Source organism: Gallus gallus, chromosome 9, assembly GCF_016699485.2.
Source record: "Gallus gallus isolate bGalGal1 chromosome 9, bGalGal1.mat.broiler.GRCg7b, whole genome shotgun sequence".
In the NCBI taxonomy this organism is placed as follows: domain Eukaryota; kingdom Metazoa; phylum Chordata; class Aves; order Galliformes; family Phasianidae; genus Gallus; species Gallus gallus.
Window position 1 is genome coordinate 3,068,618 of NC_052540.1, and position 18,424 is coordinate 3,087,041.

Sequence of the window (18,424 nt, forward strand, 5' to 3'; positions counted from 1 at the left end):
AGGGAGCTTTCCTCAGGGGGAAGAGAAAGGGAAAAGGAGAGGAAGTGAGTGCAGCTGGGGAGAAACGGGGGCCACCTGCCCCTCCAACTAGGGCCATACGGGAGCAGGGAATTACAGAGAGCAAGTCAGAGCCTAACTCAGCAGGGCACTTGTGCTGCCATTGTACGGGCTGGCTTGCCTGTCCTGAGTGCCCAAAGTGAAGACGTGAGTGCTGCAGCCACTAAGATCCAGAGCAACAGAATTAGTGAACTTCAGGGCCGAGAGTTCAGGGAGAGCGTGTGGGAAAGCCCTCCGAAGATGTCGGGCTCAGCATCTGAGCGTTCTGAGGCCAGCCTGCCAGAGAAGCCCACCTGCAACGCCTCTGGTGCGGTGCTGCTGGCACACAAGGGGTCCAGGTCTAGGGAGCGCCAGCCACCAAGGAGCAAGCACCAAGGGCTCCTACCGTGTCACGGCAGGCAGCAGCTTGCTGCTTGCTGCTGCCAGCGTCATAATGGGCAAGCCAGCGCTGGCCGTGTGGCAATGGTGTCACAATGGGTTGGTTTGTGATGCGGCCGCCCAGGAGCAGTATAAAAGGGGCTGCGTGCTGCTGGGTCCTGCATCCTGAAGAGCAGCCAGCAGAGGACTGGAAGCGTCAGGAAGGGATGAGCTCCCACATGGCTGTCGCCAACAAGGAGCAACCCGCTGTCGTGAGACGGACCAAGATAAGGTTCTGGGAGGATGGCCCCTCAACGCACTATGCTTTGAGAATGCCAAATGTCACCACCAAAGGTATAAATGTCCACAGCCACCACAGGAGCACTGCTGGCAACGAGCGGGTGACAGCCAGCGCTGTGACACTCTCGGGGCTGTCTCCGTGTGGGGCTGGGCTCAGAGATGGCGTTTTTCATCTGCCACCTCGCTACCAGCAGTAGCAGCACCAACAAGTGGCAGATGCAGAGCGTGACCTGCTTTTCCTTTGCCCTCCAGAGCGAGTAGCTGTCTGGGATGCGGTGGCCATCTACGTGCAACAGCATCTCCTGCTGCGCAAGGTGGGTCAGCACCTGCTTCCCATTTGTCTGTTTGGAGGGGTGAGAAGTCCCCTTGTCCCTGGGCTGCAGAATGCAATGGCTCTTCCCCTCTCTAGAAAGCAGGAACATCCCCCCAGAAGTCCTTATCAAATGCCAGTGGGCCACCCACAAGTGCAGCATGGCTGGTGCTAGGCACTGGTGTATCTCAGGGCTATTCCCATATACTGGATTCCATGAGGCTGCCTCTGCCCAAACTGCTTCACCGCATGTTTGGAGGGCAAGGGGACGGAGAGGACCGGGCAGTTCCTTCACAAAGCTCACCACCCTACCCTGGCCTGTGCACCTGAACAGTGGGAGAGGGCACAGCAGAACCTGGACAGGGCAACCTCCATCTCTTCTTCCAGCCTTAAAACCTTCAGTCCTTTCTTTCTCCTCCACTCGCAGGGGGTCCGAATTCCATCCCTCGGCTCCTTCGACATCGTCTGCAAATGGTTCAAGGCTAAGGGTGAGACTGTGATTGTGCAGTGGCCTGAGTTTCGCCTGGCCAGGAACCTTGTGGAAAAACACAACCTTGTGTACGATAAAGAATACCTGCCAGGTAAGAGGAGGATTGAACCTTTGCTGGCTGCACGGACAGGGCAAATGGGGCTATCAGCTCCGTTCTCCAAAGCAAACTGCCCCCTCTGTGGAGCCTGTCCAAGTATGGGCTCAACCTGGCCGGTGACCCCAGTGAGTAGCGCATGGGAAGCATGGGCAGAAGGGCCGCTGCATGACCAACTCCATCTCTCTTGTGTCATTTTCCAGGCCATAGGGAGGTGGAGCCCCTCAAATGCGCTGAGGTGGCCACAGCCGCATCAGTGTCCTGGCAGACAGGGGAGGCCTGCATATACGGCACCACATCCCTCGTCTCCCACTGCCTGACGAAGGGGGAGAACATTGCCTTTGTCCTGAAGGACATAGGAGTTCTCCTCATTGATGGAACACGAGTTCAAATGAAATACTACCGCAACTTCCTGGAGAGGATTTGTGGGAAGGAGGACTTAAAAATAGCTCTTTCCAAGGTAAGGTTTGGGTTGGCAAGAGCTACGGTGCTGTCAGCTCTCACTGCCTTGGGCTTCTCCAGCACTCTCCAGTGCTTCAGCCATGACAAGGATGTCCCGCAACCTCCCTGTTCCTCCCCTGCAGGTCCCCTGCTTGAGGGACATGGTGGTTTCCCGGGTGGCGGTGTTGGCCTCCCTGACGTTCTCCGGACGGGTCATCGTCTTTCCCAAGTGAGTATGTTGGTGGCTGTAGCCTCGCCTTGATGCAGCTCTCAGCTCTTGTTCAGTAGTGTTTATTCCTTGTGAGCATGGGCATCCTGCCATGGGAACACAGGGCAGCATGAGCATCCTTCCTGCAGCAAGGATGATCATGGAATTTGGCCACGAGATTCCACCCTGCCCCACACTCTGTGTTTTCTTAGAGTCAGCCTACCAGACTCCCCTGGTGTTTACTGACAGCTAAGGTCGCGGGTCACGTTGCTTAGGGAAGCGTCACAGAACAGATTCTCCAGCACTGTTCCCCCTGGAGGCTTCACCTTCTCTCAGGAGGGGGACACTTGAACAATCCACATCCAGTAAATATTCCACATAGACATGTGTGTGAGGTACATCAGATGGGAGAGCTAACGGGATTTAGGTGACATTTCCATCCCATCACGGCCTGGATTCCTCTGCTAGGTGACCCCATTTCCCAGGACAGTCCTTGGTGTTGGGATGCAGTCGACACTGGAGCATAATGGCGTTTATGCAATGTGAAAATCTGCCTGTGCACAGGCCACGACGGTGGGCAGAGTGCGCTGCTGGAGCCCTGGGTCACACCAGCGTCTTCTCCTTTTGTACAGGTTTCAACAGGAGTTCGTACCAAAACCACCTCCCAGGAAACCCCGCGAGGCCTCAGAAGTCCCTCCGGACCAGGGCAAGAAAGGTAAAGCAGCTGCCAGCTCCTATCCATACCACACGCAACCGACCTGTGATGGGAAAATCCCCAGTCCACAATCATCCAAAGGCGGTGACTTGTGAAAAGATTCATGCCAGCTCGGCACAGCCTCTTCTCCTAATAATATGTTGGCCTCGTGAAATCGAGGAGGCAGGGAGTGAGGTTCCCACGGTGCCCGCTTCCCTGGGTACAGCTGGAGGATGGGGGGTCCTAGGCCCTGTCCTTCCCTCAGGAAGTGAGCCCCTGAAAGAGAGGGGAGCAGAGCGGCCCTCTCCGGTCATTTGGGAACAGGCCTGAGCACCCCTGCATGTCACTGGGCCGGCAGTGTCGCAGTGAATCTCCTCTGACGCGATCTCTCCTCCCCACTTCCAGGGACATTCCCTGAATTGCCTCCCTTGCCCGGCTGCGTCCGTGTTACTTTTCTACAAGACCCGGGATCCAGGAAGAAATCAGGTGTCACCACCAAGAAGTCCAGGTGAGACTGGGCGCTTGGCGTTGGGGTCTGCACGGGGTGTTTCACTGACCTGGCAAGAGCCCATTCTCCAGCCCCACGCAGTCAATATTCGGGGCTGCCCAGCAGCTCTGAATGCAGCACATGGAGGGGTGGGATGGAGCTGCCGGGAGCCCTCCGTCTCACAGGACTGGCCACTCTGCTGCCCTCAGCACCGACCCAGCACAGCCCGAGAGCTGTGCGTGGGGAAGGCTGTGTGGCAGCCAAGGGCCCTGTCTCCGGGAAAGGTAATCGCCTACTCAGATGCACCCCTCCCACTGTGTCCTTTCAGTCAGCTGCCAGCAACCCCAGAGGGGTCTTCTACCAGAACGCAGCCCGGGAAAAAGAAAGAGGGAAAATCCACTGCGAAAAGCAAAGCAAAGAAGATGGGTCCTGCAAAGGCAGTGGAACCAAAGAGTTACACAGAAGAACACAGAGCAGTGAAAGTCCCCACTCAAGGAGGAGTGCCAGAAAAGGCACAAGCAAACCTCCAGAGCCATAGTGGAGCCCCATCCCCGGTGCAAACACCAATAGCATCTCTATGGTGTCGGAGCTCTGAGACCAGCCTTCTCCAGGAGCCCAACGACAATAAGTCTGGACAGCATCCACCGGGATCCACGTCACAAAAACTGCTCAAGTTAAGGGGTGAGATGTCCAGGCCAGTGCTGGAAAAGCCTCACAAGACAGCTTGGCTGACATCTCACTCTGAGTCCAGCCTGCCTGAGGAGCACACCAGCAAAACCTCTGGTTTTGTGCCGCTGATGCACAGGAGAACCAAGTCATTGCCATGTCAGCCAGCACAGAACGGAGAAGGGCTCCTCTGGCGTGGGATGTCCTCTCCACACTGATCAGGGCACGGGGAGCCCAGCAGAGCCAGAGCTCCACCTTAGGCTGCAGAACAGGTGAGTCCTTCCCATCTTGGTGCCACTTCTTTGTAGAAAACAGAGCGCTGTGAAGGGCTGAAGGCTGCTCGCCTATCCTGGTGCAACAGCATTTGACTCGAGCTCTGTCTTTCCCCATGGGTCAGTGTGCTGCGTGGCTTGAGTGCCATTAGAAGGGGCAGCCTGTCTCCATGATTTGCCTTGTGCCTGCATGGCTCTTGTAAAAACTGTTCCACGGAACTGTAAAGGCTGTTCTGCTTAGCACTGTCTCTCTCCTTTCTGAGTATTAATCAGAGAGGAGATAAAAACCAAGAGCGTGTGCATTTACACAGGTATGAGCTGGTTGGATCCTGGCATCAGGGTCCCTTTCCCCATTTTTTTCTGCTCTCAGAGGACAGAAAGCTCTCTTTTGCAGACAGCTTATTGCCGGAATGAAAAGATTCCATTAATAAACAGCTCCTTAAGATCTCGGCCCTTTATGCAGTGGTTTTCCAGTTGCTCGTAGTGGCCTAAGTTATTTTATGGTCACTGATCCGTCTTTCCTTCCTTCCCCTCCCGTTTTTCTCCTCTCCCAGAGCTGCCTGGCCTGCTGGAAGTCCTAGTGGAGTATTTCCAGCACTGCCTGATGGAGATCTTTGGAATCCTGAAGGAATATGAGGTGGGAGACCCAGGGCAAAGAGCACTCTGTGGGTTGGAGAGCAGCAGCCGGCACTGGCAGATTGGTGGCAGAGATACCACTGAGCACATCCAGACCCACTTTGAGAGCAAGAGGGAGTGCTCCACGGCTGACAGCAAACGAAATGCTAGGGAAGGGGAGGCTCCTCCATCTGACAGCTCCTCAAGCATTCTGGAGGACGAACCTTGCGGCACAGACGAGACACCCCTCTGCCTCATCCGCGACTGGCAGGACTCTCTGCTGAAGCGCTGCACCTGTGTCTCCCACATCATCAGGAGTTTGTCGTTTGTGCTGGGCGGTGACACTGAGATGTGCAAACACGCCGGGCTGCTGCTGATTCTGGGGAAACTGCTGCTCTTACACTATGAGCACCCAGAGCGCAAGCAGGCAGCCCTGAGCTCTGAGAGAGAGGAGCCTGAGTGGGACCAGGGGCTGAGCATCAGCGTGGAGGAGTGGTGGTGGGACTGCCTGCAGATGCTGCGTGGAAACACGCTGGTGACACCGGCCAACATTTCTGGCCAGCTGGACCCGTCTCCTTTCCCAGAAAGCCTCTGCTTGCTGATCCTGGACAGACTCCTTCACGGGGCAGTATGTCCATCAGCAGAGGCCCAGGACCCATTTCCAGCACTGAATGGGGCTGAATGCAGTCCTCTCCCCTCAGAGCCTGGTTTGGGAAACGCTCAGCAAACTCATTGGATTTTATTCTCACAGCTACCCCCGGCAGCCACTTGGAGAAGCTGTACAGTGCCCTACTGCGTTTCCTTCACGACAGAGAGAGCCCAGTGTGCTGAGAGATGGCTGTGGTCCTACTGGCCAGCTTGGCACAGGGGGACAGCCTGGCAGCGAGAGCGATTGCCTTGCAGGAGGGGAGCGTTGGCAACTTGCTGGGCTTCTTGGAGGACAGCCTGGCTGCCGCACAGTGCCAGCAGAGCCAGGCCGGCCGGTGCACAAGAAGAACTCAACCTGCGAGCCGACAAGCATGGAAATGATGCGCCGAGCTGCTTGGGCGCTGCTCGCCCTGGCCAAGGCGGACGAGAACCACTCGCAGCTCACATTGCATGAGTCGCAGCTGTTGGACATCTCTGTGTCGCCTGCAGTGGACTCCTCGATCTCACAAGTTATTTGTGATGTGCTATTTTTCATTGACCGGCCCTGACAGCTGTGGGATGCAAGACCCTGTGTGCGTGTACGTGAGCGCAGAACTGAGAAACCGACTGTTGCTCTTTATTTATGCACAACCATCTCAGAAGCCCCTGTCTGTCCAGCACTGTCCGGCTTCTCCCTTGGGGGGATGACGTCGCCATTCCCTTTCCCCTTCTCCTGCTCTTCACATTTGTCATGAATCCCTTATTAAAAGAGAGAAAGTTCTATCTACATGGAGGACTTCTGAATTTTATTTTAACCAAAGTCACTGTCTTTTACTGTGAGTGTGGGGAGAACAACTTGTCCCCCGTCCCCCACTCCTTTCAAGTATGGGGAGTTAGTGAGCTGATGACCTGCAGAGCGAGACAGGTATTTAATCCCTTGCCAGGCACCCCTCCCTGGGGGAAGCTGTACAGGTCTCTGCCTTTTAAGTCATTGCTGCCTCAGCAGCCAATCGACTTGCAGTTTAATTTTCCTGTTTTTTTTTCTTTCTAATTGATGTGTGAGAAAGTTCTAGGACTTTCAGCTGAAGTTGCTGATGAAGAAACACAGCTGTGATTTGTCAGTGATGACTTCTGCACTGGGAACCCAGAGCTGCTGGGGAGGGAAGAGAGGGGACACTAAGGATGATGTTGGGGTCCCAGAGCCACTTGGACAGGGACCAAAGGGACATGGGGACACAGAACCACCATGGAGGGAACACTGGGGGGACGCTGGGTGTACCAAAACCACCAAGGAACGTCAGGAGAACAAGGGAGGGATTTGGGTCCCCATTAGAGGGGCATAATGTGGGCATCCCATTGGGGTTAGGGGCTCCTGGAGGTCCTGATTTTTTGGGGGATGCGGTCTTACTGGGAAGGTTTGGAGGTCTCTCATCGGGACAGGGCTCCTATATGATTTGTTGGAGGGGGTCTTATTGGGCTTGGGAGGATTGGGGACTCCCATTGTGGTTGGGGTTCCCATTGGGTTGTGGGGCTCATTGGACTCCTGTTTTATTGGAGGGAGTCCTAATAAGGACAGGGAGGGTCTGTGGGTTCACATGGGTCCTGTCTTTTTCCAGGGGGCCTTATTGGATTTGGGAGGATATGGGTAGTCGCACTGAGGTTGGAGATCTTATTGGCCTTAGGGGATTTTGGAGGGGTTGAGGGGGTCCCATGGAGGTTGAGGGGCCTTGGGGGGACATGCAGGGATCCCATAGGGGTTGGGGTCCCAGGGTTTGCAGTGGCCCCCCAGAGACCTGCAGACTGGAGCTCCAGCTCCAACCCTTCCATGGGAAAGAACCTCCTGCAGGGCAGAGCACAACTGGCTACAAACGTGGTGTGGAACACACCGCCTTCTGTCCCTTTCCTGATTTTCCAGGAGGGAGATGCCCCCTTTTCCAGGGTGTTTCTCTCTTTTTTTTTTTTTTTTAACTTTTCTTCCTCATCTCCTGACCACCCACTGCTCCCAGTGTCCTCTGATGTCCCCAGTAGCTCCTGATGTCCCCCAGGCCCCAAGATGTCCTAAGCACGTACCCAGCACAGCCCCAGTGGTGACCTCCATTTTTTCCCCCAAAATGGGACTTCCCCAGCGTCCCTGGTGCTGTCCTGGAGTGTCCCCACAATGTCCCCTATTGACTTGGGGGCATTCTTGGGGTCAGTCCAGACTTCCTTAGCGGGAACATTTCAGGGCATTCCCCCTCCTGCTGTCCCCACGTAGACACTGTATCCCCAGCCTCCAGGGACAAACTGGAGGCTCAGTGTTCAGTCTGTCCTTGAAGATTATTGGGGATGTGGGACAGTGTCACCTACTTGTCCCCAGTGCCCACAGGCTCTTGTGTTCCCACAGCTCCCCATTGTCCCTGGTGGGACAGGGACATCATATTGTCCTCCAGACAAGGAGGTCCTACCAGGCTTTCCCAGATGGGACACAGGGACATCCCAGTGTCCCAGTCTTGGGACAGGTCAGACTCTCCAGCACTTGATCCTCCCCTCATCTTTCAGCACTGTCCCTAAGGCCACCACAGTGTTCCCCAAGGCTTGGGCACTGGCAGGAAAACCTTGGGTCACCTCCAGCTTGTGGGAGACAGCAGCCACCAGGATCTGGAGGTGGTTGCTCACCTCCTCCAACATCTCCCTGATGGTGGAAGCAGCACTGATGGCTTCTCTGGCCTTGGTGGCAGCAGCAGTGCTGGTGGCAGTGGTCCAGGCCGGGTGTGACAGTGAGACATTTGGTGACACTTGTGGTTGATGGCAGTAGCCAGGTGGCTCTCGGATATTTCCACAAACCACAGGGCCACCCAGCAGAGGATGATGCTATTCTGGGACATCAGGAAAAGGCAACGGGTGGGGGGTTAGAGATTGCCTGCCCAACTGGCTGCTTACCTCCACCAGAGAAGTGGGGACAAGGGCCTTGCTCAGGCTGGCAATGCTCCCCACAACACATCGTCACTCTCTGGGATTTGGTGAAGGGCAACAGGTCGGAGAAGAGAAAAGCTGCTGGTCTGCAGTGAGATGAGATCACAGCTCCCAGAGTGGAAGCTCTTTCATGCACCTGACAGGGTTTACACAGTGTGCCATGCTTCCCCTGACCAGGGGAAAAGCCTGGAATGGGGTCCACCAGCCTCATGGCTACAAGAACAACTACCAGACAGATCTGCTGTGATCACCCACCATCACCCCAGTCCTCAGCTACTCCAAAATGGCATACAGCCCATTGGGAAGACAGAAGAAGAGAATTTCAATATATTGATATACCTTATCATATGTCATCATGTGAAAAAAATTATAAAACTGAATGGGAGTTGGACAGGGGAGGGGCTGCTGCCTCCCCCACCAGCCAGCCCTGCCCAGCCCCATGTCCCACACAGCTTGCAGACAGCCCTGCTCCAGGCTCTGATGGCTCAGGGCCAGTAGCGGGACCAGGCCAGGCTGTTCGTTCCCCAGTGCAGGCACGGAGCCCAGCTGGAGCTTGGAGCAGTATCACTGCAGCCGTCAGCCCACAGCAGACCGAGGTGAGAGGCTGCTGCTGGGATGTTTCAGAGATGGTGGCAGTTTCCTTGGGAAATTTCTCCTTTTTGTTCATGCAACAGGAAGCTGGGCTGGATCTCTGCCCTGAGACATGCTACTCAAGAGCCCCATTGGCACGGAGTGATCTGCAGGGTTTGGATCTCCCCTGCCTGATCCCTCCTCCTGTGGGCTCACTGAGGCTGCGGCCTGCAGAGCACCCACAGGACATCTCATTCTGCCCATTGTCACAACCAGAATGTGGTGCTCCAGCTGTCCCTCAGAACACACCGCTTGTTTCAAGAGTTGTTTTTGGTGTCATGGCCAGCACACAGGGTGGGACACTGTCGGAAGGATACGTGCTCACGACAGAGGCTGAGCAACAGCAGCAAGGCTATAGGGCTCCTGGTCGTGATTGCCTCTGCAGGGCAATGTCACACCCACATCAGCTCCCATCAGTCCCCATCCATCCTCTGAACTATTCAGCCATTGCTGGGCAGCTCTGTGCCGGCCGTGCCCATCGGGGAGGGAAGCAGACCAAGACGGATAGGAATGAGTGTTGCTAAACCCCCTCCGTGGAAGTCTGTGGGTGTGCAAAATGCTTGGAATGACAATGGAGCACTTCCAAAGGCACCAGGTGTGTCCAGGTATGCCCAAGGATGGCAGGAATCCCTCTCCAGCCTCCCTTCCCTGTGCCCTGCTGCATGCCTGCTGCCTCCATGGTGACACATGGCAGACACTTATTTGCCTGCAGATACAGAGGCAGCACGCAGAGACTGCGAGAGAGTCAGCTCTGGCCCACATTTTATTTGGTCTATTTAAGGTGAGAAGTAAGACAGTGAGGTAAAGTAGGGCAGAGGGAGGGCCTCATCCTTGCCCATCTCCTTCACTGTCGGTGGACTAACAGCAGTTCTCAGGGTAACTGTCCCAACCCCAAACCGTCTTAGAGTCCTCTCTGTGAGTTGGGAAAATGGCATTTTATGGCCCTGTTCTCTCCAGGCTGGTTGATGCTGCAATGCAGTGTGTCCCATTGGGCCAAAATTGTGTGGAAAAACAAGATGAATGCATGGAGCCCATCCTGGCAATGAGATGCCATGGACAGAAAATCCTGCTCTGGATATATGGGCTTGGCTGAGTCCCTGTCCTGAGACCAAACGCTCAGGACCAGGAAAGTATGTCATCAGAAGTGTAACTGCATGCAAGGCATCTATCCCCCTGTCTACATGTATGTCTGCAAAGCAGGCCCAGCTGTCCCTGCTTCCCCTCTCCACGGGAACTGCCCCTCCTGCTGCTCCCAGAGTCTCCTCTGGCCATAGTGACTTGGGGTGATTCCCCCTCCATCCATCTCTGCCCTGCCTGGGGTCAGTCCCCACAGCAATTCACAGGGCAGGCACGGGCAGCACAGGTAGGCCGCCTTAAACATCCTCTGTGTCGCGCTGCACAAATGACTGCAGGCAGAGGTACGGCAGAGTGAGCGCAAAACATTTAATAATTCCATAGACAAAGCAATAAATAAGAGAAACGACAGTAAATATAAAATACATTTCCAGTTGTAGAGCTTTCCCATCATAAAAATTGTTTTGGATCCCAAATATTTCCACTGGAGGAGGGCATGGGAGTCCAGAGCCAGACACGTGTTCAGCTTCTAAGCATCATTTCACAACGCTTGGCTACAGAAGGACGAGGAGTGAGGACGCAGATGGTGATTCGGCCAAATTCAGGGCAAATGCATAGAATCATAAAATGGTCTGGGTTGAAAAGGACCTTAAATATCATCTAGTTTCAACCTCCCTGCCATAGGCAGGGTTGCAAATCACTGGACCATGCTGCCCAGAGCAACATCCAGGCTGTCCATCTCAGGGAGCTTTCCTCAGGGGGAAGAGAAAGGGAAAAGGAGAGGATGTGAGTGCAGCTGGGGAGAAACGGGGGCCACCTGCCCCTCCAACTAGGGCCATAAGGGAACAGGGAATTACAGAGAGCAAGTCAGAGCCTAACTCAGCAGGGCACTTGTGCTGCCATTGTACGGGCTGGCTTGCCTGTCCTGAGTGCCCAAAGTGAAGACGTGAGTGCTGCAGCCACTCAGATCCAGAGCAACAGAATTAGTGAACTTCAGGGCCGAGAGTTCAGGGAGAGCGTGTGGGAAAGCCCTCCGAAGATGTCGGGCTCAGCATCTGAGCGTTCTGAGGCCAGCCTGCCAGAGAAGCCCACCTGCAACGCCTCTGGTGCGGTGCTGCTGGCACACAAGGGGTCCAGGTCTAGGGAGCGCCAGCCACCAAGGAGCAAGCACCAAGGGCTCCTACCGTGTCACGGCAGGCAGCAGCTTGCTGCTTGCTGCTGCCAGCGTCATAATGGGCAAGCCAGCGCTGGCCGTGTGGCAATGGTGTCACAATGGGTTGGTTTGTGATGCGGCCGCCCAGGAGCAGTATAAAAGGGGCTGCGTGCTGCTGGGTCCTGCATCCTGAAGAGCATCCAGCAGAGGACTGGAAGCGTCTGGAAGGGATGAGCTCCCACATGGCTGTCGCCAACAAGGAGCAACCCGCTGTCGTGAGACGGACCAAGATAAGGTTCTGGGAGGATGGCCCCTCAACGCACTATGCTTTGAGAATGCCAAATGTCACCACCAAAGGTATAAATGTCCACAGCCACCACAGGAGCACTGCTGGCAACGAGCGGGTGACAGCCAGCGCTGTGACAGTCTCGGGGCTGTCTCCGTGTGGGGCTGGGCTCAGAGATGGCGTTTTCCATCTGCCACCTCGCTACCAGCAGTAGCAGCACCAACAAGTGGCAGATGCAGAGCGTGACCTGCTTTTCCTTTGCCCTCCAGAGCGAGTAGCTGTCTGGGATGCGGTGGCCATCTACGTGCAACAGCATCTCCTGCTGCGCAAGGTGGGTCAGCACCTGCTTCCCATTTGTCTGTTTGGAGGGGTGAGAAGTCCCCTTGTCCCTGGGCTGCAGAATGGAATGGCTCTTCCCCTCTCTAGAAAGCAGGAATCTCCCCCCAGAAGTCCCACCAAAGCTCACCACCCTACCCTGGCGTGTGCACCTGAACAGTGGGAGAGGGCACAGCAGAACCTAGACAGGGCAACCTCCATCTCTTCTTCCAGCCTTAAAACCTTCAGTCCTTTCTTTCTCCTCCACTCGCAGGGGGTCCGAATTCCATCCCTCGGCTCCTTCGACATCGTCTGCAAATGGTTCAAGGCTAAGGGTGAGACTGTGATTGTGCAGTGGCCTGAGTTTCGCCTGGCCAGGAACCTTGTGGAAAAACACAACCTTGTGTACGATAAAGAATACCTGCCAGGTAAGAGGAGGATTGAACCTTTGCTGGCTGCACGGACAGGGCAAATGGGGCTATCAGCTCCGTTCTCCAAAGCAAACTGCCCCCTCTGTGGAGCCTGTCCAAGTATGGGCTCAACCTGGCCGGTGACCCCAGTGAGTAGCGCATGGGAAGCATGGGCAGAAGGGCCGCTGCATGACCAACTCCATCTCTCTTGTGTGATTTTCCAGGCCATAGGGAGGTGGAGCCCCTCAAATGCGCTGAGGTGGCCGCAGCCGCATCGGTGTCCTGGCAGACAGGGGAGGCCTGCATATACGGCACCACGTCCCTCGTCTCCCACTGCCTGACGAAGGGGGAGAACATTGCCTTTGTCCTGAAGGACATAGGAGTTCTCCTCATTGATGGAACACGAGTTCAAATGAAATACTACCGCGACTTCCTGGAGAGGATCTGTGGGAAGGAGGACCTAAAAATAGCTCTTTCCAAGGTAAGGTTTGGGTTTCTCCATGGCCTGGGCAGTCCCACAGCCCTCGCCCTGCCTGCGTGTGATGCACCAGCATCTGGCCAGCTGCTTGGGCAGGCAAGAGCTACGGTGCTGTCAGCTCTCACTGCCTTGGGCTTCTCCAGCACTCTCCAGTGCTTCAGCCATGACAAGGATGTCCCGCAACCTCCCTGTTCCTCCCCTGCAGGTCCCCTGCTTGAGGGACATGGTGGTTTCCCGGGTGGCGGTGTTGGCCTCCCTGACGTTCTCCGGACGGGTCATCGTCTTTCCCAAGTGAGTATGTTGGTGGCTGTAGCCTCGCCTTGATGCAGCTCTCAGCTCTTGTTCAGTAGTGTTTATTCCTTGTGAGCATGGGCATCCTGCCATGGGAACACAGGGCAGCATGAGCATCCTTCCTGCAGCAAGGATGATCATGGAATTTGGCCACGAGATTCCACCCTGCCCCACACTCTATGTTTCTCACCAGACTCCCCTGGTGTTTACTGACAGCTAAGGTCGCAGGTCACGTTGCTTAGGGAAGCGTCACAGAACAGATTCTCCAGCACTGTTCCCCCTGGAGGCTTCACCTTCTCTCAGGAGGGGGACACTTCAACAATCCACATCCAGTAAATATTCCACATAGACATGTGTGTGAGGTACATCAGATGGGAGAGCTAACGGGATTTAGGTGACATTTCCATCCCATCACGGCCTGGATTCCTCTGCTAGGTGACCCCATTTCCCAGGACAGTCCTTGGTGTTGGGATGCAGTCGACACTGGAGCATAATGGCGTTTATGCAATGTGAAAATCTGCCTGTGCACAGGCCACGACAGTGGGCAGAGTGTGCTGCTGGAGCCCTGGGTCACACCAGCGTCTTCTCCTTTTGTACAGGTTTCAACAGGAGTTCGTACCAAAACCACCTCCCAGGAAACCCCACGAGGCCTCAGAAGTCCCTCCGGACCAGGGCAAGAAAGGTAAAGCAGCTGCCAGCTCCTATCCATACCACACGCAACCGACCTGTGATGGGAAAATCCCCAGTCCACAATCATCCAAAGGCGGTGACTTGTGAAAAGATTCATGCCAGCTCGGCACAGCCTCTGCTCCTAATAATATGTTGGCCTCGTGAAATCGAGGAGGCAGGGAGTGAGGTTCCCACGGTGCCCGCTTCCCTGGGTACAGCTGGAGGATGGGGGGTCCTAGGCCCTGTCCTTCCCTCAGGAAGTGAGCCCCTGAAAGAGAGGGGAGCAGAGCGGCCCTCTCCGGTCATTTGGGAACAGGCCTGAGCACCCCTGCATGTCACTGGGCCGGCAGTGTCGCAGTGAATCTCCTCTGACGCGATCTCTCCTCCCCACTTCCAGGGACATTCCCTGAATTGCCTCCCTTGCCCGGCTGCGTCCGTGTTACTTTTCTACAAGACCCGGGATCCAGGAAGAAATCAGGTGTCACCACCAAGAAGTCCAGGTGAGACTGGGCGCTTGGCGCTGGGGTCTGCACGGGGTGTTTCACTGACCTGGCAAGAGCCCATTCTCCAGCCCCACGCAGTCAATATTCGGGGCTGCCCAGCAGCTCTGAATGCAGCACATGGAGGGGTGGGATGGAGCTGCCGGGAGCCCTCCGTCTCACAGGACTGGCCACTCTGCTGCCCTCAGCACCGACCCAGCACAGCCCGAGAGCTGTGCGTGGGGAAGGCTGTGTGGCAGCCAAGGGCCCTGTCTCCGGGAAAGGTAATCGCCTACTCAGATGCACCCCTCCCACTGTGTCCTTTCAGTCAGCTGCCAGCAACCCCAGAGGGGTCTTCTACCAGAACGCAGCCCGGGAAAAAGAAAGAGGGAAAATCCACTGCGAAAAGCAAAGCAAAGAAGATGGGTCCTGCAAAGGCAGTGGAACCAAAGAGTTACACAGAAGAACACAGAGCAGTGAAAGTCCCCACTCAAGGAGGAGTGCCAGAAAAGGCACAAGCAAACCTCCAGAGCCATAGTGGAGCCCCATCCCCGGTGCAAACACCAATAGCATCTCTATGGTGTCGGAGCTCTGAGACCAGCCTTCTCCAGGAGCCCAACGACAATAAGTCTGGACAGCATCCACCGGGATCCACGTCACAAAAACTGCTCAAGTTAAGGGGTGAGATGTCCAGGCCAGTGCTGGAAAAGCCTCACAAGACAGCTTGGCTGACATCTCACTCTGAGTCCAGCCTGCCTGAGGAGCACACCAGCAAAACCTCTGGTTTTGTGCCGCTGATGCACAGGAGAACCAAGTCATTGCCATGTCAGCCAGCACAGAACGGAGAAGGGCTCCTCTGGCGTGGGATGTCCTCTCCACACTGATCAGGGCACGGGGAGCCCAGCAGAGCCAGAGCTCCACCTTAGGCTGCAGAACAGGTGAGTCATTCCCATCTTGGTGCCACTTCTTTGTAGAAAACAGAGCGCTGTGAAGGGCTGAAGGCTGCTCGCCTATCCTGGTGCAACAGCATTTGACTCGAGCTCTGTCTTTCCCCATGGGTCAGTGTGCTTGAGTGCCATCAGAAGGGGCAGCCTGTCTCCATGATTTGCCTTGTGCCTGCATGGCTCTTGTAAAAACTGTTCCACGGAACTGTAAAGGCTGTTCTGCTTAGCACTGTCTCTCTCCTTTCTGAGTATTAATCAGAGAGGAGATAAAAACCAGGAGTGTGTGCGTTTACACAGGTACGAGCTGGTTGGATCCTGGCATCAGGGTCCCTTTCCCCATTTTTTTCTGCTCTCAGAGGACAGAAAGCTCTCTTTTGCAGACAGCTTATTGCCGGAATGAAAAGAGTCCATTAATAAACAGCTCCTTAAGATCTCTGCCCTTTATGCAGTGGTTTTCCAGTTGCTCGTAGTGGCCTAAGTTATTTTATGGTCACTGATCCATCTTTCCTTCCTTCCCGTTTTTCTCCTCTCTCAGAGCTGCCTGGCCTGCTGGAAGTCCTAGTGGAGTATTTCCAGCACTGCCTGATGGAGATCTTTGGAATCCTGAAGGAATATGAGGTGGGAGACCCAGGGCAAAGAGCACTCTGTGGGTTGGAGAGCAGCAGCCGGCACTGGCAGATTGGTGGCAGAGATACCACTGAGCACATCCAGACCCACTTTGAGAGCAAGAGGGAGTGCTCCACGGCTGACAGCAAACGAAATGCTAGGGAAGGGGAGGCTCCTCCATCTGACAGCTCCTCAAGCATTCTGGAGGACGAACCTTGCGGCACAGACGAGACACCCCTCTGCCTCATCCGCGACTGGCAGGACTCTCTGCTGAAGCGCTGCACCTGTGTCTCCCACATCATCAGGAGTTTGTCGTTTGTGCTGGGCGGTGACACTGAGATGTGCAAACACGCCGGGCTGCTGCTGATTCTGGGGAAACTGCTGCTCTTACACTATGAGCACCCAGAGCGCAAGCAGGCAGCCCTGAGCTCTGAGAGAGAGGAGCCTGAGTGGGACCAGGGGCTGAGCATCAGCGTGGAGGAGTGGTGGTGGGACTGCCTGCAGATGCTGCGTGGAAACACGCTGGTGACACCGGCCAACATTTCTGGCCAGCTGGACCCGTCTCCTTTCCCAGAAAGCCTCTGCTTGCTGATCCTGGACAGACTCCTTCACTGGGCAGTATGTCCATCAGCAGAGGCCCAGGACCCATTTCCAGCACTGAATGGGGCTGAATGCAGTCCTCTCCCCTAAGAGCCTGGTTTGGGAAACGCTCAGCAAACTCATTGGATGTTATTCTCACAGCTACCCCCGGCAGCCACTTGGAGAAGCTGTACAGTGCCGTACTGCGTTTCCTTCACGACAGAGAGAGCCCAGTGTGCTGAGAGATGGCTGTGGTCCTACTGGCCAGCTTGGCACAGGGGGACAGCCTGGCAGCGAGAGCGATTGCCTTGCAGGAGGGGAGCGTTGGCAACTTGCTGGGCTTCTTGGAGGACAGTCTGGCTGCCGCACAGTGCCAGCAGAGCCAGGCCGGCCGGTGCACAAGAAGAACTCAACCTGCGAGCCGACGAGCATGGAAATGATGCGCCGAGCTGCTTGGGCGCTGCTCGCCCTGGCCAAGGTGGACGAGAACCACTCGCAGCTCACATTGCATGAGTCGCAGCTGTTGGACATCTCTGTGTCGCCTGCAGTGGACTCCTCGATCTCACAAGTTATTTGTGATGTGCTATTTTTCATTGACCGGCCCTGACAGCTGTGGGATGCAAGACCCTGTGTGCGTGTACGTGAGCGCAGAACTGAGAAACCGACTATTGCTCTTTATTTATGCACAACCATCTCAGAAGCCCCTGTCTGTCCAGCACTGTCCGGCTTCTCCCTTGGGGGGATGACGTCGCCATTCCCTTTCCCCTTCTCCTGCTCTTCACATTTGTCATGAATCCCTTATTAAAAGAGAGAAAGTTCTATCTACATGGAGGACTTCTGAATTTTATTTTAACCAAAGTCACTGTCTTTTACTGTGAGTGTGGGGAGAACAACTTGTCCCCCGTCCCCCACTCCTTTCTAGTATGGGGAGTTAGTGAGCTGATGACCTGCAGAGTGAGACAGGTATTTAATCCCTTGAGGGGTCTAGGGGGGACATGCAGGGATCCCATAGGGGTTGGGGTCCCAGGGTTTGCAGTGGCCCCCCAGAGACCTGCAGACTGGAGCTCCAGCTCCAACCCTTCCATGGGAAAGAACCTCCTGCAGGGCAGAGCACAACTGGCTACAAACGTGGTGTGGAACACACTGCCTTCTGTCCCTTTTCTGATTTTCCAGGAGGGAGATGCCCCCTTTTCCAGGGTGTTTCTCTCTCTTTTTTTTTTTTTTTAACTTCCTCATCTCCTGACCACCCACTGCTCCCAGTGTCCTCTGACGTCCCCAGTAGCTCCTGATGTCCCCCAGGCCCCAAGATGTCCTAAGCACGTACCCAGCACAGCCCCAGTGGTGACCTCCATTTTTTCCCCCAAAATGGGACTTCCCCAGCGTCCCTGGTGCTGTCCTGGAGTGTCTTGATGGTCCCAAGAAAACATTTTCAGATCACAATTGGACAAGTTCTTAAGAACTTGGTGGGAATTCGCTGTTCTTCCTGGCAGGAGTGTGTGCTTGATCTACCGACTCAAAAAATCTCTTACAAACTCAATGATTTGATGTTACTGTTGTCTCTGGAAAGGCTACTGCCGTTCCTGAAGTCATTAATTGCTCATCTGCATGTGAGTTAGCACCGAGCAGATTTAGTACTAATGTGATGCAATGTTGCCTCTTTTGTGCTTGAAACTTTCCAAGTTCAGAGTTTAATGACAAATGAGAATGATGCATACAGAAAACCAGGGCTGGAGGACAATGATATTTCAACTACCCTGGAGTCCTTTGAAGATCCAAGAATATCCAGTAGGGCTGGAAGAGCCTTTAACATCTGAGGCATGTAGTTATTCAGGAGAAAAGAAGGAAAAAGGCTTTGAGGAGACAATATGACAGCCTTCCCATGCGTGCCAGAAGGTAATCAGAAAGAGGCAGGCTTTTCACTGTTGCGTATGATTGGGGGA

The 18,424-nt window shown here is 55.1% G+C and overlaps 3 protein-coding genes and 1 pseudogene across 3 annotated transcripts; all 4 read left to right on the top strand.

Annotated features, from left to right (window-relative positions):
- Positions 1 to 258: 258 nt before the first annotated feature.
- LOC121113459 (coiled-coil domain-containing protein 81-like) lies at positions 259 to 3,463 on the top strand. The gene is made up of 7 exons (XM_040706128.1): positions 259 to 768; positions 967 to 1,028; positions 1,452 to 1,605; positions 1,812 to 2,068; positions 2,193 to 2,278; positions 2,890 to 2,972; positions 3,357 to 3,463. Exons 1-7 carry the CDS (start codon positions 531 to 533, stop codon positions 3,461 to 3,463), a joined length of 987 nt encoding a protein of 328 aa, XP_040562062.1. The 5' UTR covers positions 259 to 530.
- On the top strand, positions 2,297 to 6,402 carry LOC121113453 (AT-rich interactive domain-containing protein 1A-like). The gene is made up of 4 exons (XM_040706122.1): positions 2,297 to 2,972; positions 3,357 to 3,459; positions 3,767 to 4,376; positions 4,933 to 6,402. The coding sequence occupies exon 4, from the start codon at positions 4,981 to 4,983 to the stop codon at positions 6,091 to 6,093; it is 1,113 nt and encodes a 370-aa protein (XP_040562056.1). The 5' UTR covers positions 2,297 to 2,972; positions 3,357 to 3,459; positions 3,767 to 4,376; positions 4,933 to 4,980; the 3' UTR covers positions 6,094 to 6,402.
- Positions 6,403 to 11,608: 5,206 nt separating this feature from the next.
- Positions 11,609 to 16,160, top strand: LOC121111534 (coiled-coil domain-containing protein 81-like). Its single transcript, XM_040705810.1, has 9 exons — positions 11,609 to 11,784; positions 11,983 to 12,044; positions 12,303 to 12,456; positions 12,663 to 12,919; positions 13,122 to 13,207; positions 13,807 to 13,889; positions 14,274 to 14,376; positions 14,684 to 15,293; positions 15,835 to 16,160. Exons 1-8 carry the CDS (start codon positions 11,658 to 11,660, stop codon positions 15,237 to 15,239), a joined length of 1,428 nt encoding a protein of 475 aa, XP_040561744.1. The 5' UTR covers positions 11,609 to 11,657; the 3' UTR covers positions 15,240 to 15,293; positions 15,835 to 16,160.
- LOC101750756 lies at positions 15,885 to 17,141 on the top strand (annotated as a pseudogene).
- Positions 17,142 to 18,424: the final 1,283 nt, after the last annotated feature.